The sequence below is a fragment of the Aythya marila genome (genome assembly GCF_965140915.1).
Source record: "Aythya marila genome assembly, chromosome: 10".
Taxonomy (NCBI): domain Eukaryota; kingdom Metazoa; phylum Chordata; class Aves; order Anseriformes; family Anatidae; genus Aythya; species Aythya marila.
The window spans coordinates 4,100,078-4,122,024 of record NC_139051.1 but is presented as its reverse complement, the minus strand read 5'-3'; the positions used below and the strand labels follow the sequence as shown (position 1 = coordinate 4,122,024).

General features: G+C 45.5%; 1 protein-coding gene across 1 annotated transcript in view; it reads right to left on the bottom strand.

Annotated features, from left to right (window-relative positions):
- Positions 1-1,695: 1,695 nt before the first annotated feature.
- RYBP (RING1 and YY1 binding protein) overlaps positions 1,696-21,947 on the bottom strand; it is a 39,378-nt gene continuing 19,126 nt past the window's right edge. The window contains exons 3-5 of the mRNA XM_082768017.1: positions 6,242-6,418; positions 6,023-6,121; positions 1,696-2,311 (exon numbers count right to left, since the gene is read on the bottom strand). Of these exons, the coding sequence (XP_082624143.1) occupies positions 2,059-2,311; positions 6,023-6,121; positions 6,242-6,418 (529 nt within the window). The 3' untranslated portion in view covers positions 1,696-2,058. The remainder of the gene's footprint in view (positions 2,312-6,022; positions 6,122-6,241; positions 6,419-21,947) is intronic.

The window sequence follows — 21,947 nt, the reverse complement described above, 5'->3', positions numbered from 1 at the left end:
TAAAAACTGGAAAAGGAATGTCTTTGCAATATCCCACCAATGTTAAAACGTGGATTGAGAAATTCATAGTATTTAAAACTATGTATAATAAATTGTCTTGATGCTCGTAGGAAGCATCTGTTTTCCTTTGGTTCTTTAATAAATACTTCAAAAATGCTTAAAAAGGTACAGACAGCCTATACTGTGAATATAAGCAGAATTAAGTTGGGGTGTCCATATCGACGTATCCGGAATAAAACCGCCACCACAAAGGCATTGCCACCGCACGTGCCTTCGAGCGGAGGTGGTAATGGATTGGTACCTCACAGATTTCTGTCGCTAGTGTGAAAGGAACCTACGTCTGCTACTCAAAACCACACCGATTTTAAAGGAAATTTCAAATCCGTTGCCTCCACAAAGAGAAATCACTCTTGCTAAGCAAATAGTTCACAACACAACAAGCTGGCACAAAGTTGCCAAGAAGTGGCCCTCTATCCTCACACCCAGAAGTTATGCATTTGATGTCGAATAAAGCCACAGCCTCTGTGCCTGAAATTACTGCAGGGCACCCTGGGGCCACTGAACGAAGATGAAAAGCCAAAGAGGTGTTTTGCTTCTTTTTTTTTTTAAAAAAAGGTTTGTTTCACCTCTTCAGACTAGTGTTTTAGCAGGATAATGCATGGAAGGTAAACTGTAAAGCAACACTAACAGGCCAGGAAAAGAAGTTACAGCCTGAACAGCTTCAGAACGCAACCCAAGAGGTACTGGGTACCAGCAGGAGTTGCACGCGCTGCTGGCTCGCCAGCGGGGCAGCTCATCGCTATGTCTGCTCCCCCAGCAGCATGCCCAGGGTGTCCTGGTGTGGACAAGCCTAACGTCCTCACCGGGCAACATGCTGCTCAGAGATCACCCCCGGGACAGGGCTGGAATTCAAACAGAACAGCGATGCTGGCAGCACGGACAGGACAGGTCGGAGGGAGCGGACGATGAGCGAGCCGCGCACTGCTGGGCGCTGCAAAGCCCACAGCAAACAGCTCCAGTTTTAAAGTTACCCCAGTCATCGATGCAGGACTGGAAAACTGAGAAAAAAGTCGTTAAACCTAAGGATACCGAACTTCTGGGGGGCTGGCTATGCACGACATAGCAGTGCTGATGTTACTGAAACGCGTGAATCCGTGGCGTGCTGGCACCAGACTAGTTCTAAACACTTACGCTCCAGCTGGACACAAACCTGCAAGCTGTCAAGCTGAGTTACCCTAGTAGAAATACACATTATCTGGAACAATCTCCTGATTTCAAATCCCAAGGTATTAAAAAAAAAAATCAAAACTGTGTCCAGTACACTTATAGCCATTGCCTAGGGAAAAAATGGGGAAGGAACAAATTGAGAGAATGGGTCCCATCTAGGTTCAAACCTTCAGGAACGCTTTTCACCTAAGACCAGTTCCATTTCAGTTTCAGCACTTTCACAGAAGGGGACTGTCCCAGATCTTTAACTGTTCAATATTTTTTTTTCACTTCACAGTGTTTCAAGCACCAGCGTTTCCATGTATTGGTTTCAAATAACCCTTTATATATATTTATTTATATATATATTTATATATAATTTATATCAAAACTGATAGTACACAGTATAACTGGAAGAAGAACTGAACTTAAAAAGGATATGTTGAGAGAGGATGGAGTTTGTGAATGCAATAAATAAAGCCCCCTTCCCTCCCCACCCACTCCCTATCCCAAAACAAAAAGTTGTAATGTTCATGGAAAATTGTGCACAGCAGATATTATAAAAAAGTAGATTCAGGAGCACATCCAATTATAAATGATTGTTAGGAAAATCATATAAAACAATGGAATACATAAAAGTGTCAAGAGTAATCGTTAGGGTGAGAAATTCCTTGGTGGCCAGATGCCCACGGCAAGCAGAAATTATCCTGGTTGCATCAGTAAGAGGTCGATGTCCAAGAAAGTGTGTGTTCAAGCACAAAAGAGGCTCTCCAGGATCTGAACAGCATGGGCAGGTGGAGTGTTTGAATTTCATACCCTGATTCATAGTTTCCACAACTCCATGTGCAATTTTCAGAAAGATTCGTCATTGACTGCCGACATGTCCCCCTTTGGCGTGGAGGAACGGGACGAGCCCTTGTCTGTGCTCTCAGAGCCCGAGCTGCTCTGATTCTGTTGTTCTGATCCTGCACTGGAGGTCACTGTAGAAGACGACGTGGAAGAGGAGCGAGTCTTTTCTTTAAAGTCTGTGATAATTACTGTGACATTTCCCACTGTGACTGCCAGCTGCTGCGCAGTACTTCTGTCCACATTTTTCAGTCTGGGTCTAAAATAAAGGAGAAAACATTTATAAACAGGATAAAAATAAACGAGAAAGGAAGAGTTTGTTACAAAAAACAGCATTCAACAAACTTGGTGACTTCTCCACTCGCCTGCACAGACTGCAACAATCGGGAAGAGCATCTAGGTAGCAGTAAGTGCTGCTCAGCAGAGGACAAAGGTTTGACCTTCTGCTCCCAGCAGCAGCACAGCCTGTGAGGGCTGCAGCAGCACGTTGGATCCCGAGGGGAGGACCTGTCTTGTAGAGCTCAGCAGAAGGTGCTGTGCTATAGACGGTTATCTTTAATCCAGCTCAGCCAGAAAGGAGGACACTAGAACAGAGCCAAGCAGACAGGAGCCAGGGAGACCTAGGGATCTCCTCCCCAAGGGGCAGATGAAAGAATTCTGTTATCTAAATTCCCCATCTCATCATGTGCCCTGATGTTATGAGACAAGGCTGTGACTCCGCAATACAAAACCACATGAAAGCATTTGAACACGGTTCTTTCATTCCCATATTGGAACTCTGCAGCTGCAAACAACGCAGGCACTGGGACAACTTGGCTTCTCTTTCAGCTGCTTTGAGCTCATACAAATCAGATGCCCAATCAGGCTATGGATAAAATCGCTCAAAAACATTCCCTCTGGAAACAAGGCTTTTGAAAATAAAATCCAGAACGTGCAATGATATTTCTTGCAGCTAGCTCTTTTTGGTTAGGGGAAAAAAAAAAGAAAAACACAACAGAAGAGAACACATTGATTTTTATAGCTCAGGATTATCTCAGTAATTTGCATGCTGTGCTATCATTCAATTAGTAATGTAGCTAATAAGGGTCTAGACTCTAGGAAGCTGACATTCATGTGCATTTCAGGGGCTGGTCCAAAGCTCGGAAACAACAAGCTCTTGGACACTCCTCCAACTACCAACCAATTCCAAGTCAGCTGCAGCAACTGCTGCAATTTACAGCTTTTGCTCCTAATTAAGGGTCAGACTTAAGCAGTGGAATATTCCCAGTAGGGAAATTAAAAAGGAGAGTCTTTATACTTCAGTGAAAAGTAGCTTGCTGAGAACTGCCTTATTTCAAGAGATGGAGGGAAGGGTAGCGTACTTGGGGATCAAGCTCCAGCTTTTAAACCTATCTTCTCTTTGTCTACGGAATATTAGGCTAATGCAGCCTAAACAAAACCAGAGGAAATCAAGCTGACTTTGTGTTTGCCACGTATACTCATTAGCTTGCAGCGTTAAGTTAACAAGAGGGAAGCCCTTAAGAAGCAGCTGTCCAAGTGGTATTCCAGAACTGGAAGTATTAAGGATGGATGCACAGCTTCAGAAATAAACAACAGTATTTCTGCAAACTTCCTTAGCAAAACAGAATTTACTGCACCAAAAACAGTGTTTTTATGTCTAACCTAGGAGGCTGCTTCAACATATCACACGCACAAGAGGAGCAGCATTTCTAATACACAGAAAATACAATTAAAATGCAACCATGTAATAACAACTACGGATAAAACTTCCTACTTGAATCTGCCCCTCGGGTCAGAGACTGCTCTTTCCAAAGCAGTACCGGTGCTTACTGAATTGCAGCAGCGAAACATACGCCCACGTGTATGCGCTGTACGGACGCACTTGTGAGAGCTGGCAAACTTAACACATAACCACAGACTAGATGAAATGATGTCACTGTGTTTGTGGGTAACAAGAAAGGCCGGCCAGCTCAGCAACTTTTGGGGTTTCCATCAGCTTTCGGCTAGTGTCTCAGCAGATCAGCGCTGCCCCCAGAGCACTGGCAGCGGAGGCAGCAGTAAACATTCCCGGAAGCGTAGTACACGTACGTATTTTCCTCCTTAAACTCTGAGTTCCTCTAGGAAACCCGGTTCTTCCTGTAATTTGACTAGGTCATTTGTTTTCTCTTGTACTATGAAACAGCCAAAGAAATGCCGGCCCAGATACCGGAACAGACCTTACTGCCTCCACCTTTCTGCAGGGCTGAACGTGCATTCCTGCTATTGCTTGTCAGAAGCCATCGCTGATTTAAACACGCCGATGCTTCACATCCTCTTTTACAGCTGAAAAGGTTTATGGCTAAGCTCGAAATGTGTTTCAAAACAATCAAAGAGCACAGGAAGATGCAGAAGGTATTTTTTTCAGAAACAGGCATGGTAACCAAGAAGTTCAAACAGCAGCCCTTAGAATACAAGTTCCCCAAAAAAGCTAGGAAACCTGGGCACAAAAAATAATTGAATAGATAACTTGGAACTCTGTAAAAAAAATCCTGTTCTTTTAAAAGATTCTTGAGAGCACTCTTGAGGGCAGTGAGCTGCACGAAAAGTTCCACTAAACTAAGCACTTAAAAAGACAGTTTAATAACTGAAGGAAATGATGTATCCCTTAAAAATACTCCAGCTAGTCTTGATACTATTATTAAGGACTAATTAGGAATGACAAAAATCTTGCCGCAAAAGATGGACTAGATGATTCTGCACTAGACAAAGTGACTCCTTTAAGGAGTAAAAACAATTATTTGATGCAATCTATCAATTTAATGTTATCTCATTAGTCAAGTGCATCAAGTCCCCTGCATCCTAAGCCTCAAAGTAAGTACTGTTTTGAAAAAAACAAGACAGAAATATCACTGCAATGAAGCTGTATTTCTATAATCGAATCAGGAATGGACAGTTAAATCTTTGGGGATTGAGGAAGAGTTGGCAGTAGTCACCACAAACAGCTCGGTCTTCCAGTTTAAGCACAGCAAATCTCACAATGCCTTCGCTACATTCCAGTGAATTACTCTGTACAGGGCAGTCGCTATTACTAAATGTTTTCATGTTATTATTTAAAATCTTCCAAGACAGTTTTCTGCAGTCATGCCTTGCCCGTCTTTATGCTAACACAGCGGTGGAAGCCATGTTTTGTTTTGCATATACTTTATGACTGGTTGCAACTAACAAAAATTGTGCTTCTGTTCACTTAGCTTCCCTATAAAACATTATGCAATTACAGAATGGATGCAATTCTTGTGTGTCCCACACTAGGAAAGTACCCAGTTGAATTCTGCTTCTTGCAGTTCTGTAAGTTCAAAAACATAAGGACTGTACTTTGACTCTGAATTTTTGAATTATGAAAAAAGCACAAGACACCACCCTAAAGAAAACAAGCATGGAGCATCAGTGTAGACTAAACAGCTCTCCACAAACAGCTGCTCATTTGAAATAGACAAATACAAAGCCAACCATTCATGCCTTTTGTTGATAGCAAGATTCCAACAAATCTGCTCATCCAGTCTTAACTCCAGTATACTCAGAGGATTATCCTGACAATTACAATTATTTAGCTACAGGTAAGGAATTTTTTTAAAAGCAACCTTCGTTACTGCTACCAAATGACGGTATGAATTTGATAAAGACCACTATGATTGCTGGTGAATTCTGCCCAGTGTATTTTACAGCCAAGAGGCATTACTGCCCGGTTGACACATGATTATTTAAGCAGAAAAACGGGAACTGAGTGGCTAATAGAATGAGCATTTCAAATGCCTGAATCTGTCCTCACCAGAAGGGTGGCTGAACGCTTACTGCATGCATACAAGGCTCGTAGCCACTGGTGGCATCATCATACTGTCAGTTAGACTGTACTCTGCCAGTCCACCAAAAAGAGCAGTGTCTGCTATTTATACAATTCTCAAATATTAAGAGCTTAATTTTTCTATAAAGTTACCTTGAAGTGTGATTTGAATCACTCGTCTTTGTTGTAGTATTCCCAGATTGTATACTATTTGCTTCGCTAGGAGGATCTTTCACAATATCCGACTTTGGTCTGTAAGAATTGGAGGGAAGAGGGGAGATCATGATGTTAGTTAAATTAACTTTTAACTTAATTAATCAATGCACGGTAATGAAGTCACACTACACGCAATAGAGCATCATTGAAACTTACTTAGTCTTCTTGTTAGTGTTCTTCTTTGTAACACTTGGACTAATTTCCTTCTCTTTGTCAGGCTTTTCTTTGTCTTGTTTTTCCACCTTTTCCTTCTTCTCCTTCTTAGGTGGTGGTGGGGTTGCATATTGCTGGGCAACTTGTTGTGCCACCAACTGAGAGTTTATCCTAGGTTTTCTATAATGACAATAAAGAGATCTGTAGTCAGAATTCATACAGCAAAGACCACTTCACAAAAAGCATCTATTTCAGCAACTGGGGAAGAATACTTCACTACTGACATACCACATGGACGCACTTATTTAATGTTGAGTACTACTGTTGCTACCAAACAAGACATAAGTTTTCAAATTCAAACATTGGTTTCCTTAGTATTTTCCAACTTAATTTCTCAAATGAGTTTCGAAGTTTGCTGACGCAGCGAACAGCACATGTAACAAAGAACAAGAGAAGGTAACTGAGATGACTTTGTTCCAAACACTGGGACTGAAATTCACTGGAAAGAACACAGAAAACAAACAGGCATTCAGTACTCCATCGGCAGAAAGGCTGTGCCAGCCTCCGACACACTGTCCTCATACAATTGTCTGAAGTCCCTGAATGGTGCTCAGTGCTACGCACGCTGTATGTTCAGACTGGAAAAGCAGCAGAAGAGAGTCAGGCACTTGCAGAGCACACCGAGATTCCCAACAGGCCGATTAACACAGCAAGGGGCCGGAGAACATGCCAGCGTGGCTTTTTGCTGCCAGAGCACGGGGCAGGCCAAGGTAAGGCGAGGGAAGCGACTGACTTGTGCTGGGACCCCCAGCAGCAGGCTCCAGTTTGAGGGAGATAATGGAGTTCAAGGGCAGTGCACAGCCCAAAGAATAAAACTCAGAGGTTGGAGTCAAAGAGAAAAGGGAAAGAGGTAAGCAAAGCTGTCTTTCAAAGGGCATTTCAAATTATGATTAATACAGAAAAATGCCTTAGCATGCAAGGAGAACCTGGTGCTCACGCAGTCTCTCAGATTTATGCCTTCGTCTCTTCTGCATTCCTCATCCAGACCTTCAGCTCCTCTCCGCTTAACAACTTGAAATCTCACCCTCGTGGCCCGGCACATCACAAAGCAGTTTATTCTCCAAATGCTCTGATTGCCGGTGATGGATGGACCTGCCAGAGGGATCTAACGCCCCCTGCACCATCCACACAGCTTAGGAGGGGAAGAAGGCCGGGTTATCAGCTCCATCCGTCCTCAATTATGAGCCGCACGCTAATTGCGGCAGTTGTCCGTACCTGCCCACAGCTGTTACACGGGGTACAAACACAACTTGGGTTTCCTGCATAGGTCAGACATTAACACCTTGTGAACAAGAGCCCTGGAGGGGCAGCACACAACCACCAGGAATGTCGGGGAATCATGGGGCCTGATGCCAGCCCTGCTGGTGCCACCAGCGGGAGCGCCAAGGCCGCGGCCACCGCCACCACCAGGCCTCGCTGAGGCGCCCGCGCGGCCCGAGTGTGACCACGCCGCAGTGCCTGCCATGACTGCTGCTGAAACACGCACCCCGAAGCGCTGAACCCTGTTAGTCTGATCATCACCTACTTCATTAGCGCTGCACTGCTGATTACCCGGCTCTCCAAAATGTCATCCTTTGGCCCTGCTCAGTGTTAGCGAGCACGAAACCCGCGGCAGCTCCACACGCCCTGGGCGCTGGCGGCTGCTGTCCCTGGGGACAAGGAGCTCTGGTAAACCTGCTCCGGCAAGAAGCACCGGTACCCTCCAGAACCACCTCCCGTGCTTTATCTACACATTCAGAGCCTTTCTTAAGGAGCTATGCAGTGTTTTCATGTGTTTAAACAAACATACAAAACGCAAATTGCTGAAATGTAGCATCTGCGTTTAGAGAGAAATGCAGACAGTGGGACTCTATAGTCCTACCTTCCTGTCACAGAAAAATCCAAATTCCTAATACACCTCTCTTGATGTTTTTCTGTACAAGAGTATGAAGAGGCTCGTAACTGAAGCCGTATATACCTAGATATTTGATTTCACTACCACAGGTTATCATCAAGTCCACAGGTTGGAATCAGGCCACTAATCTATCTCAACAACACTGGTGTTTGTATTTTTCACCCATTACAGAAACTAAAATACATTTTATGCAACAATCCACATGTATTTCCAAGTGATGAAACAAAGAAGATTTGGACTATAGCCTTAGATAACTATGATCCTGGGAAGATCCTGAAAAGCTCTGCAGATCAGATCAAGCAGTCACCTGTTCCACCGAATATTTTACAGAGCAGTGAAGGTATTTAGCATCCTTGCATTTAAAACCCTGGTATATACAGCAACTTCTGTCTGGGTGACTGTGAATAAACACATAAGAGTAAGCGTTTGGGTTATACAGAAGAGATTTTCAGATTGATGCGAGTACAATAAAAGCTGCAGCAGCTTGTCTAAAGCAACCTGTTGACCTGCTGCTCTTCCAGGAATGGCGGAGCCGTGAAACCTTTCCTTGCCAGCAGCAAATACTATTAAAAAAAAAAAAAAAAAGGGATGTTCACACACTGTTTCCTGATCTTCATTTCCCATATCTTAAAAAAATAAAGTAAAAAAAAGCATCAAGAAACCTTCAAAGGAAGGGTAGATACTATCTCCCTACGTGATTAACCTCACTGCTTGAAGCTGCCTCCTCTGCCCAGACTTACAGTTATTTGCTGTTTACACAGCCAGTTAAATCAGAAACTTGAGCTATTCATGGGAAATCCCAATTCAAGAATCTGAGAGCACCTTCAAAGTCTTTCTGCTGTGCCTGGTTGTGATGTTATTTCCAAACCTTATTTCTAACCTTAACGGCTACCACCATGCATTTGGCGTTGAAGGAGCGCTGCACGGCTTGAATAAAGATGTGAATTTTAAAATGGAAACTTATCAACTAAAAGAAAACTACAATAATCACACCGTATTTCCCCAGGGAAGGTTACGTATTAAAAAAAAAAAAAAAAAAAAAAAAAAAGCTTCCTGCAGAGCCGCCTCCCTCCATGACCTCCCACTCCTTATCTGTGGGTCTGACAGCACACTCCATTTATTAAGTTTTATCATTTTCTGGCCAGCCACTGACACAACTAGCACAACTTCTCCAAAAAACGCATTTGCATACTCCTCCTTACGCTCTCCCCTGCTCGCTGCTACGAGCAGACGTGAAAGCGAAAGCCCCGCGGGCGGGAGGCGCGTGCCCGAGGAGAGGGGGCCCAGCAGCACTGGGGGTGTCTTCTGCACCCAGCCAAAAAGCTGCCAGTCAACATGTTTCAGGATCCGAGGAACAGGTTTTTTACTGTTTTTGTTTGGTTTAAAAATAATGCAACTGCCTGAGTGGCTTTCCAATTCATGATTTGGCCCCATTTCACTCACACTAGCAGCAAGCTCAGGAAGGCTCAAGAACAGGTCCGCTAAGCAACTGGCATAATAATAATAATAATAATTGGAGTCATAAAATCCTCAGAGGCAGGCCCACACTCCTGCTACAGCCAGCACACACTGGTTACAAGCCCTTTACGAAAAAGCCAAGCAAAGCAAGTCCAACAGCACATTTCACCACCGCGAGCTATAACCATAGTAACCACAACCGAGAGAAATATCTGCGATATCCAAGCCTTGCTCCAAGTCTCCCTGCCCACCAAAACCACACGGCGAGGGCTGGCACCGATGTCACCTCGGCTCCCCAGGCACGACCAGGTGGCACTGGTGGCACTGGGCAGGCTGGTGGCAGCCAGGTGGCACTCACCACCTCGCTGCCACCCCTTGCCCTAGGCTGCGAGCTCTCCTCCAGCTTGAGCTGCCTTCCAGAAACAGGAACGGGTATGAATTCAATCAGGGTTCGCAGCGGATACTCGCCGTCTTCCCTTTCAGAGTATGAGCAATAAAAAAATAAAAATAAAAAAACAGAGTGGAGAAACAAGCCTCGTTCCCATGTGGGCTACAATGACTTAGCATCCTTTGGCTTATACCACAGAATTTGAAGTCATAAAACCAGAAGGATCCCTTTTTACTGCTTTTTTCCTCCTCTTTTTTTTTTTTTTTTGAGCAGTACTATGTGGCTGAGTCTCTCTGCCCCTAATTTTGTTCCCATCTGGCACTTTTTTTTTTTTGGCACTCTCCAAAGAGAATGCTTCAACTCAAATAACTTATATTAAAATAATAATGGTGTATCATTCGAGCAGAATAACCTGAACAGAAACTCGAAGCCCCTTCCAAATCTTTTGTAAGACTGAAGAGCCTCAGAAATGCGCATTAACCATTTTTACCCCAAATCTGCCTGGCAGCTTACTCTCTAACATTAAAACAATTCATGTAAGCCACAAACACGTTTAGGTGACAGAAACCAAACCCCAGCTCAGGCTCTTCTAAGCCTTCCAACCAGCACTCACACTTCATGAACGTAGCGGATGGCCTGTTAGTGTTAGGTCAGAGGTTGGACTCGAAGATCTTGAGGTCTCTTCCAACCTAACCCAGCCAATTCTGTGATTCTGTGATCTCACCGTGCCATTCAGTAGGTCTGACACAGAGCACAGCCAGCAAACCTCAGCTTCCCAAAGCAGCGATGTGAAGAGCTGCCATTCTTGGTGCTGCATTGGGTGCACAAATCCCCACCAAGCACTGAGCCCCGGTGCTCGGTTCCGTCTTGCAAACACCAAGAGCAGGACAAGATGCGTTCTCCCAATTATTGCTCCACACACACACACACACCCCAGGGTTTAATCAAGAGCCCAGCCAGAAGCAAGGATTTACCAGATTGGCTCAAACCAACAGTTCTTCAGCACAAGCGTCTGAAAGAGCTAAGTTTCCTTCTACCTGACATTAAGTAAAGGGAAAATTGTCCAAGCAAAGCCTAATTAAAGTGACAGCCTGGGTAGACTCAGCTGTCACGATCCAGCCCTGATGTGACAAACAAATGAACATTACCCACTTCTTCAGCATCACGTGAAAAAGATTGTCTTCTCCCACTCCCAAACTAAGAGCAATTAAACTAAATTAAACCGTGCTTTCAAAGGTGTGTTCAGCCAAATTGTTTCACATTAGTTGAAGTGCTGCACAGCAATTTGCATCACAGGAGCAGGTATTTGCAAAACCCTCCTGATCCTTGCAGGAAGGAAATACTGATACATGCGAAAGCTGAAACATTTTTCTATTTAGAGCGTGATTTTGGCACTTAGGTCCTTACCAAATCTGAACCAACAGACCTGCCCAGAAGTGTTGTGCCTGCACCTACTGCACCTGGGACTGTCCCAGTAAGTGGCACTGGCAAGGCTGGCTCATGGCAAGCAGAGTAAGCACCAGCCCTTGCGTGAAGGGCTCCCTGCATCTGCTGCTGTGTTCTCAAAATTAAAGAAAAAAAAAAAAAAAAAAAAAAAAAAAAAAAAAAGGTATTTCTAAGGTTCTGCAAATATTTCCCAGTGCATTTCCTTCCATATCTCAAAGCGTGCCTTTACAAACCTGCTTTGGGACTAAATGCAGAACACCCATGGTCAGCAATTCTGCTGCTTTACATGCAGCCATCTGCACGCACAGATCCCACCCCACACCTTCAACCTATTAATGCTTACATGGACCTGAGCTTACAGAAGGATAAAGGAGGATAAGTTACACTTTTTTTTTTCCTTCTTTGTAACCCTAATTTCTATATCTGTTTGAGATTTCTTGGATCCTGCTTGAGCAAATGCAAGCCACTCATCTCCTGGAAGCATCGGAGGAGCGGAAATCGCAGCCTGCCCCATACCCACAGCAACACCCGCAGACCTTGCGGGACTCCACCAATCCCCAGAAATGTGGATCTAATTAAAATTGCTCTTACTTTCCTGCAACAGTGTTATCACAAGAATGAAAGTAGCATCAAGTGGGATTTCAGAGTCAAAAGCCTCATGTAACATGGAGTACTGAGGATTTGGATAATTTCATGCTGTTCCAGCTTTGATGCAAGTGGTGATACAGCAGACCTCTGAGAGGCTCTCTGTTTCTTTGAGGAAATCTGTTTCATATGCAGTACAGTGTAAAGTTGAAGTACATGATTATTTTAATAATCCTAGTAACACATGAATATGTCTTTGCTCAAAGGAAAACCAAGACTAGAAGTATTTATGTGAGTATTTATGAAACCATTAGTGCCAGAACAACAGTACAATAAGCCTACTTCTGAGAAACACTGTACAGGGAGGTTAGAAACGAACCCATGAATACGTTAACCGGAAAAATAAATCACCTCTTTAAAAGAATTTTACATCCAGAAGACCCCAAACTTTAGAGAAATTAAGCCATAAGCAGGACGGTGAGCACTCATTCTTGTATGCGTATTTTCCAGCTCATTTGTGATGACCACACTGTCCTTTTTAGCAACAAGAAAACAGATGAATGGACAAGCTGTCCTGAGTGCCCCACTGCAGAGCACTACGGAAGCTATATGCATTTATCTGAAGTTCTCTGTGTAATACAAGACCGCAAGACAGCCAGCATTAGAAGGACAAACAGCAAGAAATACGGGATTGAGCAATATTTTGTCGAAAGAACAGGATTTTCCTTTAGTACTGATGTACTAATCTTGCACTTTATCTAAAATAGATGTTCAAACATACAGAAGTTAACCTAAGGAACACCTCTGTAGGGTTGCAGGTTTAGTTTTTCACAGCATCACAAGCAAGACAATTATCTTTCAGCTGAAAGAACAGGATTTGCTGCTGACCTTATACAGAAGGACACACCAAAGTGTTCCTAAAACTGTTAGTGTTGAAAACTGTTAGTGTTCAGTCTGAACATTTTAGAAAAATGCTGAAGAAAACAATGAATTCATAAAACCCCAAACAATTGCTCGTCACAGCATTCACTACGTGCAGTTAAAAACGCACGGCCACCTCCAGAGAGCCTCCAACAAACTGCTCAGTGACTCCTTGACCATCCCACCTGCTGTCACCCGCGTCCTCTTAGGAGTTAAGAATAGGCGAGGCAGAGATAAAGGAGCCTCAGTTTCCTGATAACTCGCCCGAGCTCTGACAACAAACCTTGAGCTTGGCAGATTCCCGAAGGAGCAGCATTTTGAGTGATCCGGTTGTCTACCAGAAGTTGTTAGACTTGAGGACATTTCTCAAAGTTTGAATGCCTCCTGCAGTAGTTTGGATTTAAACCTTCAAGAAGTTTGAAATTACGAGCAGTACTTAATTACTCAGCGGTCTCACAAAGCTGCTAGCTCCCCTGCCTCTTACTGGGAAAGGCTGCTTTTTCTCCAATTCCCCACCTCCCTTTTTTAATTAATAATAAAAAGTTATTAAATAAAATGCAAGTATTGCTGAAGAAAGTATTAGCAGGGAGCAGCCAGCTGCAGCCCCGCTAGCACTCTGTGCTATTGAGGCTCCTTCAGTGATGCCTGTAGAAAGAATACCCGATTCTTGCATGTTACCATGAGTCTCAACACTGTTTATTCCTAATTTTTTGGGCGTATGTACAAATCATAGTGTTATTTCATTGAATCCCATTGAAAAGTAGACTAAAATGAGGGCCAGAAGGTGGTTTTGGAAGCGGTTTGACCAGAGCTTTGCCGTGGTGAAGCCACGAGTGGTCACAAATTCCTCAGAGCGCTCACTGCAGCGCAGCACAAAGCAGAAAGCAGCAAATACCATTTCATGTGATCGGTTGCACAGGCACTACCACAAATCCAAATGTGGAAACAGAGCAGCAGCATTAACCTCGCACTAAATTAAATAAAATGAGCCTAGCACGGTGCTCACCAGACCCCAGAGCCCTCCCGAAGCTGCTGGGTCGGTGCGGGATGGGAGCGTGCGGCTGCACCAGATGTGTTTGTGCAGTGGGTTTTCTTCAGTAGAAGCCTCCCAGAGCAGCCCGGCATTGTCTGAAGACCAAGGCTTTTCATTCGGCCACTTCTGGAGCACTCATCACCAACCCAGCAATGCCCCCAGGAATAACCAGCTGCGAGGTTACAGCCCGAGAGCAGGCAGATGGGGTATTTCTTGGAGCAGTCTTCACCGGGGAAGCACCACTCTCTGCATTATTGTGAGCGTGCAGGACTGGCACAAAGCTGCCTTCTTTAAAGGGAAAGTGATAAATCACAGATGAGACTCTCTGGTTACAATGCACTGAGCCAGGGAGCAATCATAAACTTGGATCTTCACCCAACCTCACGGGCTCTGCTTGCCAGCACTGCTGCCCTGCGCCCTTTTCCTTCTCTACTGCAAACCCCTATGAAAAATAAAAAATAAAAACTGTGACTAAGAGTGCATGGTGTGCATGTTTGGGACTGCAGGATTTTGACTAGGATAATGCTGCTGACAGAGAACCAAGGAACAGTAACACCTGTAATGAAACACCGAGGCTGTGCTGGGTCCTTTCCACAGGACACACTCTAGGTACCAAACACCAAAAAAAATATAAACTTTAAAGGTTTCTGATATACCTCTTGCAGAGCACTTCTACTGAACCCGCTGCACCCACCTCCATGTACACTCTGGCTCCTGAAACAGGACAGATCTGGTATTCTCAAAGAATACAAGTGACAGGCAAGGAACTAAAGTCCTTCATGTAACATCTCACATAAGCCATGGCAAAAAGCCTCAGAAGAGTTCCCCTCAGTTTCCTCCGAAGCCTCCCATACTTAGAACAAGCGACAGAGCTCACAGCACTGAGCACGTGGGAGCAGCAAACACAAGCTCCTCCTGCAGTCCCAAGAGCAGCAAGTCAGCCTTACAAGGTCTTCTGCAAAACTGCACTTCTGAGAGCAAAATTCCTTCCTTGCAGCTACGAAACTACAAACCGCCACGTGCCAGGAGGAAGAGTGGAGCACAAGTTGTTCCTGAGGCTTGTTTGATACCAGATTGTGGTGGAAAAGTAGCCACGTTCATTTCTTGAAGTTCCTTCCCATGGGAACATCTTTTCAGGATGGGGCAGGGGAATGACAAGCTCCTTCATTCCTGACAAAATACAGGACGTTCCCCTAAATACCAAGATGCACTCCTAGACTACTGAAAAATGATATAAAGTTTGGCAAAAACACTCAATTTGAACTTTTAAGCACACTTTTTGTCTTAATGGAGACCTTCTCCTCCCATAAAGATTTTAAGGATCTCTAATTCAATCAAGGTGCAGAAGAAGGGATCGTGCTTCACTGGCAAACATTGTAAAGCTACTGCTGATTCGTGTCCACTTAAGAAACCTCAGACGACAACAGACAATCAGAACTACAGCTTCTCAGGTGCTTTCTTCTACTAAGATTAGTTTTTTTTTTTAATGGCAGATTTTAAAATATGAATTTAGGAAAAAAGAGCACAATCTTTCCTGCAAGATTTGCAATATGTAATCAATTAAAATAGCATCAATTCCCAACTGCACCACCACCCGAAGCTCCAGCTGAACAAGAGTAACCTCACAATTCTCACTCCGCTTAAACATTTGCTTACCAACACTAGCTGTTAGCTCCACGGCAAAGCGTTCAAAAAAAATAAATAAATCATTGTCTCCACTCATTTATTGTATTTGTAGGGAAGAAAAACCATGCTAATATATACAAAATCCACAGCTGAGTTTGTATGAAGTTGGATGCAGCTGTAAAGCTCAGACCAAAGCTGAACTCAAGAAGATGGCCTTGAGACTACTGACTAGTGTTTCTTACGTGTTTTCTTTGCTCACCAACACACTTACTCTTACGCTGCAAGCACTGCACAAGCTTTATTTAGAGACGCTGCTTGCAGCCCCCCTCACCAGGCCGTGTGCTGATGCACTGAGCTTCAGGTACTTGTTAATCCACCACCGAAAACCCCGGCCAGCATCAGGTTGTAGACCAAAACAGCACAATTTGTTGTTGCTGAGTTGCTTCTGGTGATGTTCATCTGCAGACACACTTCATTGCAAAATGGCAATACCAAACTATCGATTGTAAACCTACCATTTGCAAGGACGTACGAAGTTGTTATGGAAAATTTGCTGATACCAGCATAAAGCTTATTGCCTACCACCACCAAAATGATGATAAAACTGATAAAACTAATAAAACTAAAGTGATTTCACTTGCCTGTCAAAAATAAGCTGCTCTCACTAGCAAGAATTTGAAAACAGCTCATGAAGGTGGCAGCAACCAGAATTCATGTGATAAAATACTCAGGTTTACAACAAAAACAATTCCTTGAATACTTCTTCCCATTTGACCCTTTATTAAGCTATGGATAAACCTGCAGAAAGCCAAAGTCTCAAGCTTCCACTTTAGCACCAAGGTGCATTTGGCAGCAGCAAAGTATAAACGAGTCGGATGAAAATTTAACATGCAGGTTCCCCAGAACAACCACTCACGTCTTTTGCATTATGGATTGAAACAATGAGAAATTGAGGAAAACAGCAATTTTAGCAGCTCTACCTGAAGCCACAAACTAGGACTGCCAGACTTGGTACTACAGAAGCCTTTTGTAAGCGCTGCTAATACGTATTTCAGTATCTGACACTGAAACCTTGAGAAGAAGTGGAAATTGTCAAGTATGGATCATCTTTTAATTTAGCTTGACACGTCCCATCCAGGAGCATCTGCCTCGAGGCTTTGAGGCATTTCTTGTTTCGTGCTAATTGAAAGCCAGGGTTAGCCTTGATGGTTCTTCAGGCTGGGGCGGGGATTGCCTTCAGCAGCAGCTGCAGGATTCATACGGACGTCACCAGCTCCTCGTCCCCGCTCCCACAGCCCATCCACCGAGAGGAAAACCACACCAACCCCAAGCTACACGCAGCAGGCTGCTTCCCCACGTGGGATGTGGATAAGGGAAAAAAAAAAAAAGCAGCAGGAAAGAGACCAAATTTGAAAAGCTGCAAGCAAGGAAAAAGAGAAATGCTGGTAAAGTGAGGTCCCTAAATAAATAAATAAACACAGATTCAGCTGTCAAATTTCCTGCCTGAATTACTGAGATGTGATGGACTATTCTCTAAAACCACAACAGATACACCCAGTTCTCAAGTTGCTCCCATCCCCAAAAGTCTGTATGTAAAACACTTTTCCAAGAGCATCCTTAAAAGCACGCTGCCAGGTGAGCAGAAGTACCAAGGCACGTTTTTCTCTGACAGGAACACAAGCTCTAACAGCATTTTCTCTGAACATCCTCAAGCACCTCAAAATTTGAGTACGTATCAGAGATACAATGCCTAATGATATTTTTTAAAGGAGGAGAAAAGTTAACGTGTTCTAATCTGAATCTGCAAAAACCAACGCTTCAATCCCACCGAAATCCCACCTGCTGCATAGCTAGTGCTGAACATCATTTTGAGGCTTACAAGTTGCACAGCATCATTGGTGCAGATTTTAAGTTTTGACAACATATTTCACATATCCATAATTTCTATTAGAAAAAGGAGGGTAAACCTCAAACCCTAAAATGATGGAAATTTATAAACTTTGGGACTGGAATTGTAAAACTGGGAGCCTATCCTGTAAACCAGCTCTGATGCAGGGTGATTTATTTTTTTTTTTTTGCTGTCACCAGCACCCTTTCAATTGCTGTCCTAAGACAAGCAGCGGCAGGACTGAGCCAGCCTACAAATCTGGGAGCAATGGGCACTAGCAAGAACTACGGGACATGATTTGCAGTCACTGCTGGGGAGCATAATGCTGAAATTTGCACAGCACCATCTGAGAAATGCAGACAATCTGAACACCTATCCTTCCGACAGAGAAGCGTGAGAGCTTTGCTTAAAAACAAGCACTAAACGTCTGTGCAGTAGCTGTGTTGCAGAGCTCTGTAGCAATGCAAGGATGCACGAGTTTCTCAGAACAAGATTGTACCGCGCTGGCACGACACTGGAACAGCATACACTTGGGGAAAACGCTTCTCTCTCACTTACCAGCCAGCCTAAATCCCCACAGAAGCAAAATGAGAAACTACCTGTTCTACAACAGATGCCGGAGAGTCTCAATAGGCTCTGAATCTCCAGGGATGCAATAAAAAAAAAAAAAAAAAAAAAAAAAGAGCCAGCTGAGCAAGGCAGAAATTTTAATTCAGCTACATCACAAACCGCAGGCTTCACCTCAACGAGGGACGTGGAGCTTTTCCAGCGAGGTAGACCTTTTTGTAAAGAAACATCAATGGCAGGATTTCCTCTCATATTAGGTGACGTTTTAAGAGTCCTTGGACATCGGCACAGGGCTGGCCGGCACGCGGTGTCAGGGCAGACGTAGCAGGCAGGTTTCTGGTGTCCCAAAGCTCAGCTGCAGCCCCAGCCAGGTGGGGCGAGGTGCTGCAATCCCTGCCCTGCACACGTGTTTCTGCCAGAGGGAGCCCGGAGAGGAATCAGGTGCTCAGCTGCAATCAGCAGCTGATGTTGGAGCACCTGCATGAAATGCAAAGCCCAACACCCCGTGTTTCCACAATTACTGCTCCTGGGCTGAAGGGACCGACCTCCGCTCCGTTTCTCACCCTAACCAGAAAGCTTTAGGGAGATAAACAGCCCACTCCTCGCTCGGAGCAGCGGGGCTGATGCCCACATGCATCCAACACCCCCCCCGCAGGATAAGGAAACTCAATCAGCTCTCCAAATGGGGCCGGCAGCGAGCTGGCCAACACAACAAGAAGCTGGGAGCAGTTGATTAAAACAACAGAAACGCTTCCGAGTCCTCTACAAGTCAACTTCTGATCCGCAGATAACAATCATAACCGCTTGTCCAGGCAGAACTATCCCTTTTATTTAAGCCCTCGGATAGTTTTGAGCCTAAAACACTGCCTTTCTCCTCGTTCTGAGCACATTATCAGTTATTTATCATCCTGCTGACTACAGGCGCTGCAGCCTCGCACATGCTTGCACAGCCTGCGTGTGTTTGTATACGCACAGGCAGAAAAACCCTCGAGCTGCCCTCCTTCTGAGCCCCAAGGAGGGAAAGAAAGCAAATCCAGTTAAAGTCTTTTTTTTTTTTTTTTTTTTTTCCCCTGGTTCTCCATCCTAAAGAAGCGGTCAGCCTCGCTGATAACTACCGCTTAAACCGTGAGCCCGTGCCAGCCGCAAATCACCCCGACCGCCCTGGCACCATCATTTTGAGCCATTTTTCCATTTAAAGAGCCTCCCATCGATGCCGGGATAGCCTTTCATTACCCGTCCCACTTAATACCCACAATCTCTCCACAGCTCGCTCGGCCCCGGCTGCCCAAGGGCGGCGCGGAGCTCGCCGTGGGGATTATTGGGATTCCTGATGCTTCCCCCCCCCCGCTGGCTGAGCGTTTGGCAGCTCGCCCGACCCGCAGCGCGTGTGGGACCGTCAGCCTAATGCAATGTGGCATCTGCAGCGGCCGCCGGCTTCCCAAAGCTCCCGTGGTGCCGGGGAGGACGCCGCCGGGTTCCCCCCGCCGAGGGGCGAGCAGCAGGGGAAGGGCAGCGCCAGCATCCCGCAGCCTCCTGGGGTTTCGGGTTTGGGGTCGGTGTCGCCGAGTCCTGGCTGGCACTGGGTGCTCCTGCACGCACCTCGTGCTGCCTCGGGACCTCAAAGTCAGGGTGCTGGGGTTGAGTGACTCCTGATACCACGGAGCCCACCTTCTGCTAATGAAATTGGGGTAGGGAGAGCTCAAAAAGCGGCGCTCGCTGTATTAAGGAGTTGCTGCTAAACTTTTCTTGTGCCAGGCACGTGGTTATGGCAGGAAGAGATGAAGCATTGGTACCTTCAGTATATGGACCATGCACAGCCCTTTTCAAGTGTGGGGCAATGCATCAGCCCCGTAAATCCTGCTGTTCCCTCTTACAGGCTGAATACACAACCGGGGGCAAAAGGAAACACCAGGCAAGGCGCAAAGAGCAGGGGGGTGCACATTTCATGGTGTGTCCAACTAAAAAGCGTCAGCAAAGCGAAACCTGTTCGTAGGTGAACGAAATACAGATGCCAGGGGAGATCTTCCTTGGAAATGGAAGAAAAGGAGACAAAATACATCTGAAGTTTCGCTTCCTCTGTGCAGCACGACACCATCAGAGAGCCCAAGAGCAGCACGTGGCGCGTCCTTCACCACCCCCGGACACCCCACGCTGCCCACACGCACCGAGAGCTTCGTACAGCTGGGGTCAGACAACCAGCACCCGGCACCACAACACACAGGCACCTCAGTCCCACGGATATTCATCGAGGTTCGGTTCATTTCCATCTAACTGTGACGAAGCCGTGACACACAGTGACTCGCTCGAGGGTGACTACAGCGGCAGCAGATCTCTGAAGGCTTCCTGAGCCCCGGGATTACACCACATCAGAGATGCACATCTCCAAGATGAGAGATACTGCTCGCCGCTACAGATTTGCAGAAGTGAGTCAGTGAGGTGCTACCATTTTACACTGCTTCCTCCTCCGATTTCTTCCTGGATTTGTGCGCCTCATTGCTTACCATCAGGATTTCCAAGTAAAAGCAAGCTAAAAACAGAACCGTGTTTTTACTCAAATGCGCTGCAGAAAGCGGCGTGGAGTGACTGCAGCAGCCGCTTCCTAGGGAGTTCGTAACCCCCCGCGGGACCTAAAAAGAGCAGAAGTCACTCGATTGGCATAATTTTGAGACAAGCCATCTAGAAGAAAAGCAGAAGGTATTTCCTCGTTATCTTGTCCCTTATTAATCTCCGGGGTGACTCTCAGTAGCAGCAAGTCACAGAATTCAAACCAAGGCTTTTGCTGAAGGACAGGACTGCCCTGACACGAGGATGTCCAGCCTGACCCTAAACCCCAGTTCGCACCACTGACTCCATGAAGATGCTGTAACTTAGAAAACATCATAGGCTTCAATTCAGTGCTCAGAAATTATGACAGGGGTGCACAAAGCAGAAGAGGCTGCAGCAGTCATCAGTAAACACTGCAGGAACAACTGCAAAAGAGAGCTGTTCGCTTTGCAGGTGAATTTCCTCAGAAGAAACCCCAGAAGTAACGCAGAAAAATGAATGGAAGTTATCTTTATGGCACAAAAACAAAAGCAGAAAGCTTTGACGTGCCTCACTTTAGCCTGACTTTGGAACAGCTGCCTCGCTCCCTCCAGGACGCGCTCCCCTTCGCAGGGGCTAGGTTTGGTTTTGTTTCTGTTTATTTCACAGCTTCCCTGTTTATTCAGCTTCTTCCCTCTCCCGGTAGCAGGCCGAGCAGCACAGGCTCCTCGCTGGTCGCTGCGGTGCAGGGCGGGCGGCCTCGTCCAAAACCAACAAACTCCCCCTGCGGCCAGCCGCTCCCGCAGCCCTGCCGCGTACCGCGCTGCTCCGAGCCCCGGGGGCTGCTCCCTGCCCAAATCGGGCAAGGATTGTCACAGCTTTTAATGAGAAGGTGGAAAATCACCTCCCACGTTGCTTTAAAAAAAAAAAAAAAAAACACTTTTTTTTCCAAAGGGACTTTTTCCAAACACCTTTTTTTTTTTTTTTTTTGCAAAGGGACTGCGCTCCTGCAGGGTTAGGACTGAAGGAGGAGTACCACGGCCAGCCTTTCAAGCAGACACATTTGCAGCAGGAAGCCTGGCTACCAAATACCTTCATTTCCACATTAATGGTACAGCTCTTCTGTGCGGACTCCCACAGAACACCAGATTTTTGACAGAGTACAGGTCTCATTCCCCTTCCTCTCAGACCTGCATCGAGGTGTGAATCCAGGCGTCCAGTTCTCCTGATCTCAAGCACACCTAGGCAGAAACACGCCTGCAGGATATACAAAACCCCTGTGCTGCTCGTGGTGTTGTAATGGGTTAAAGCAGCAGCGAA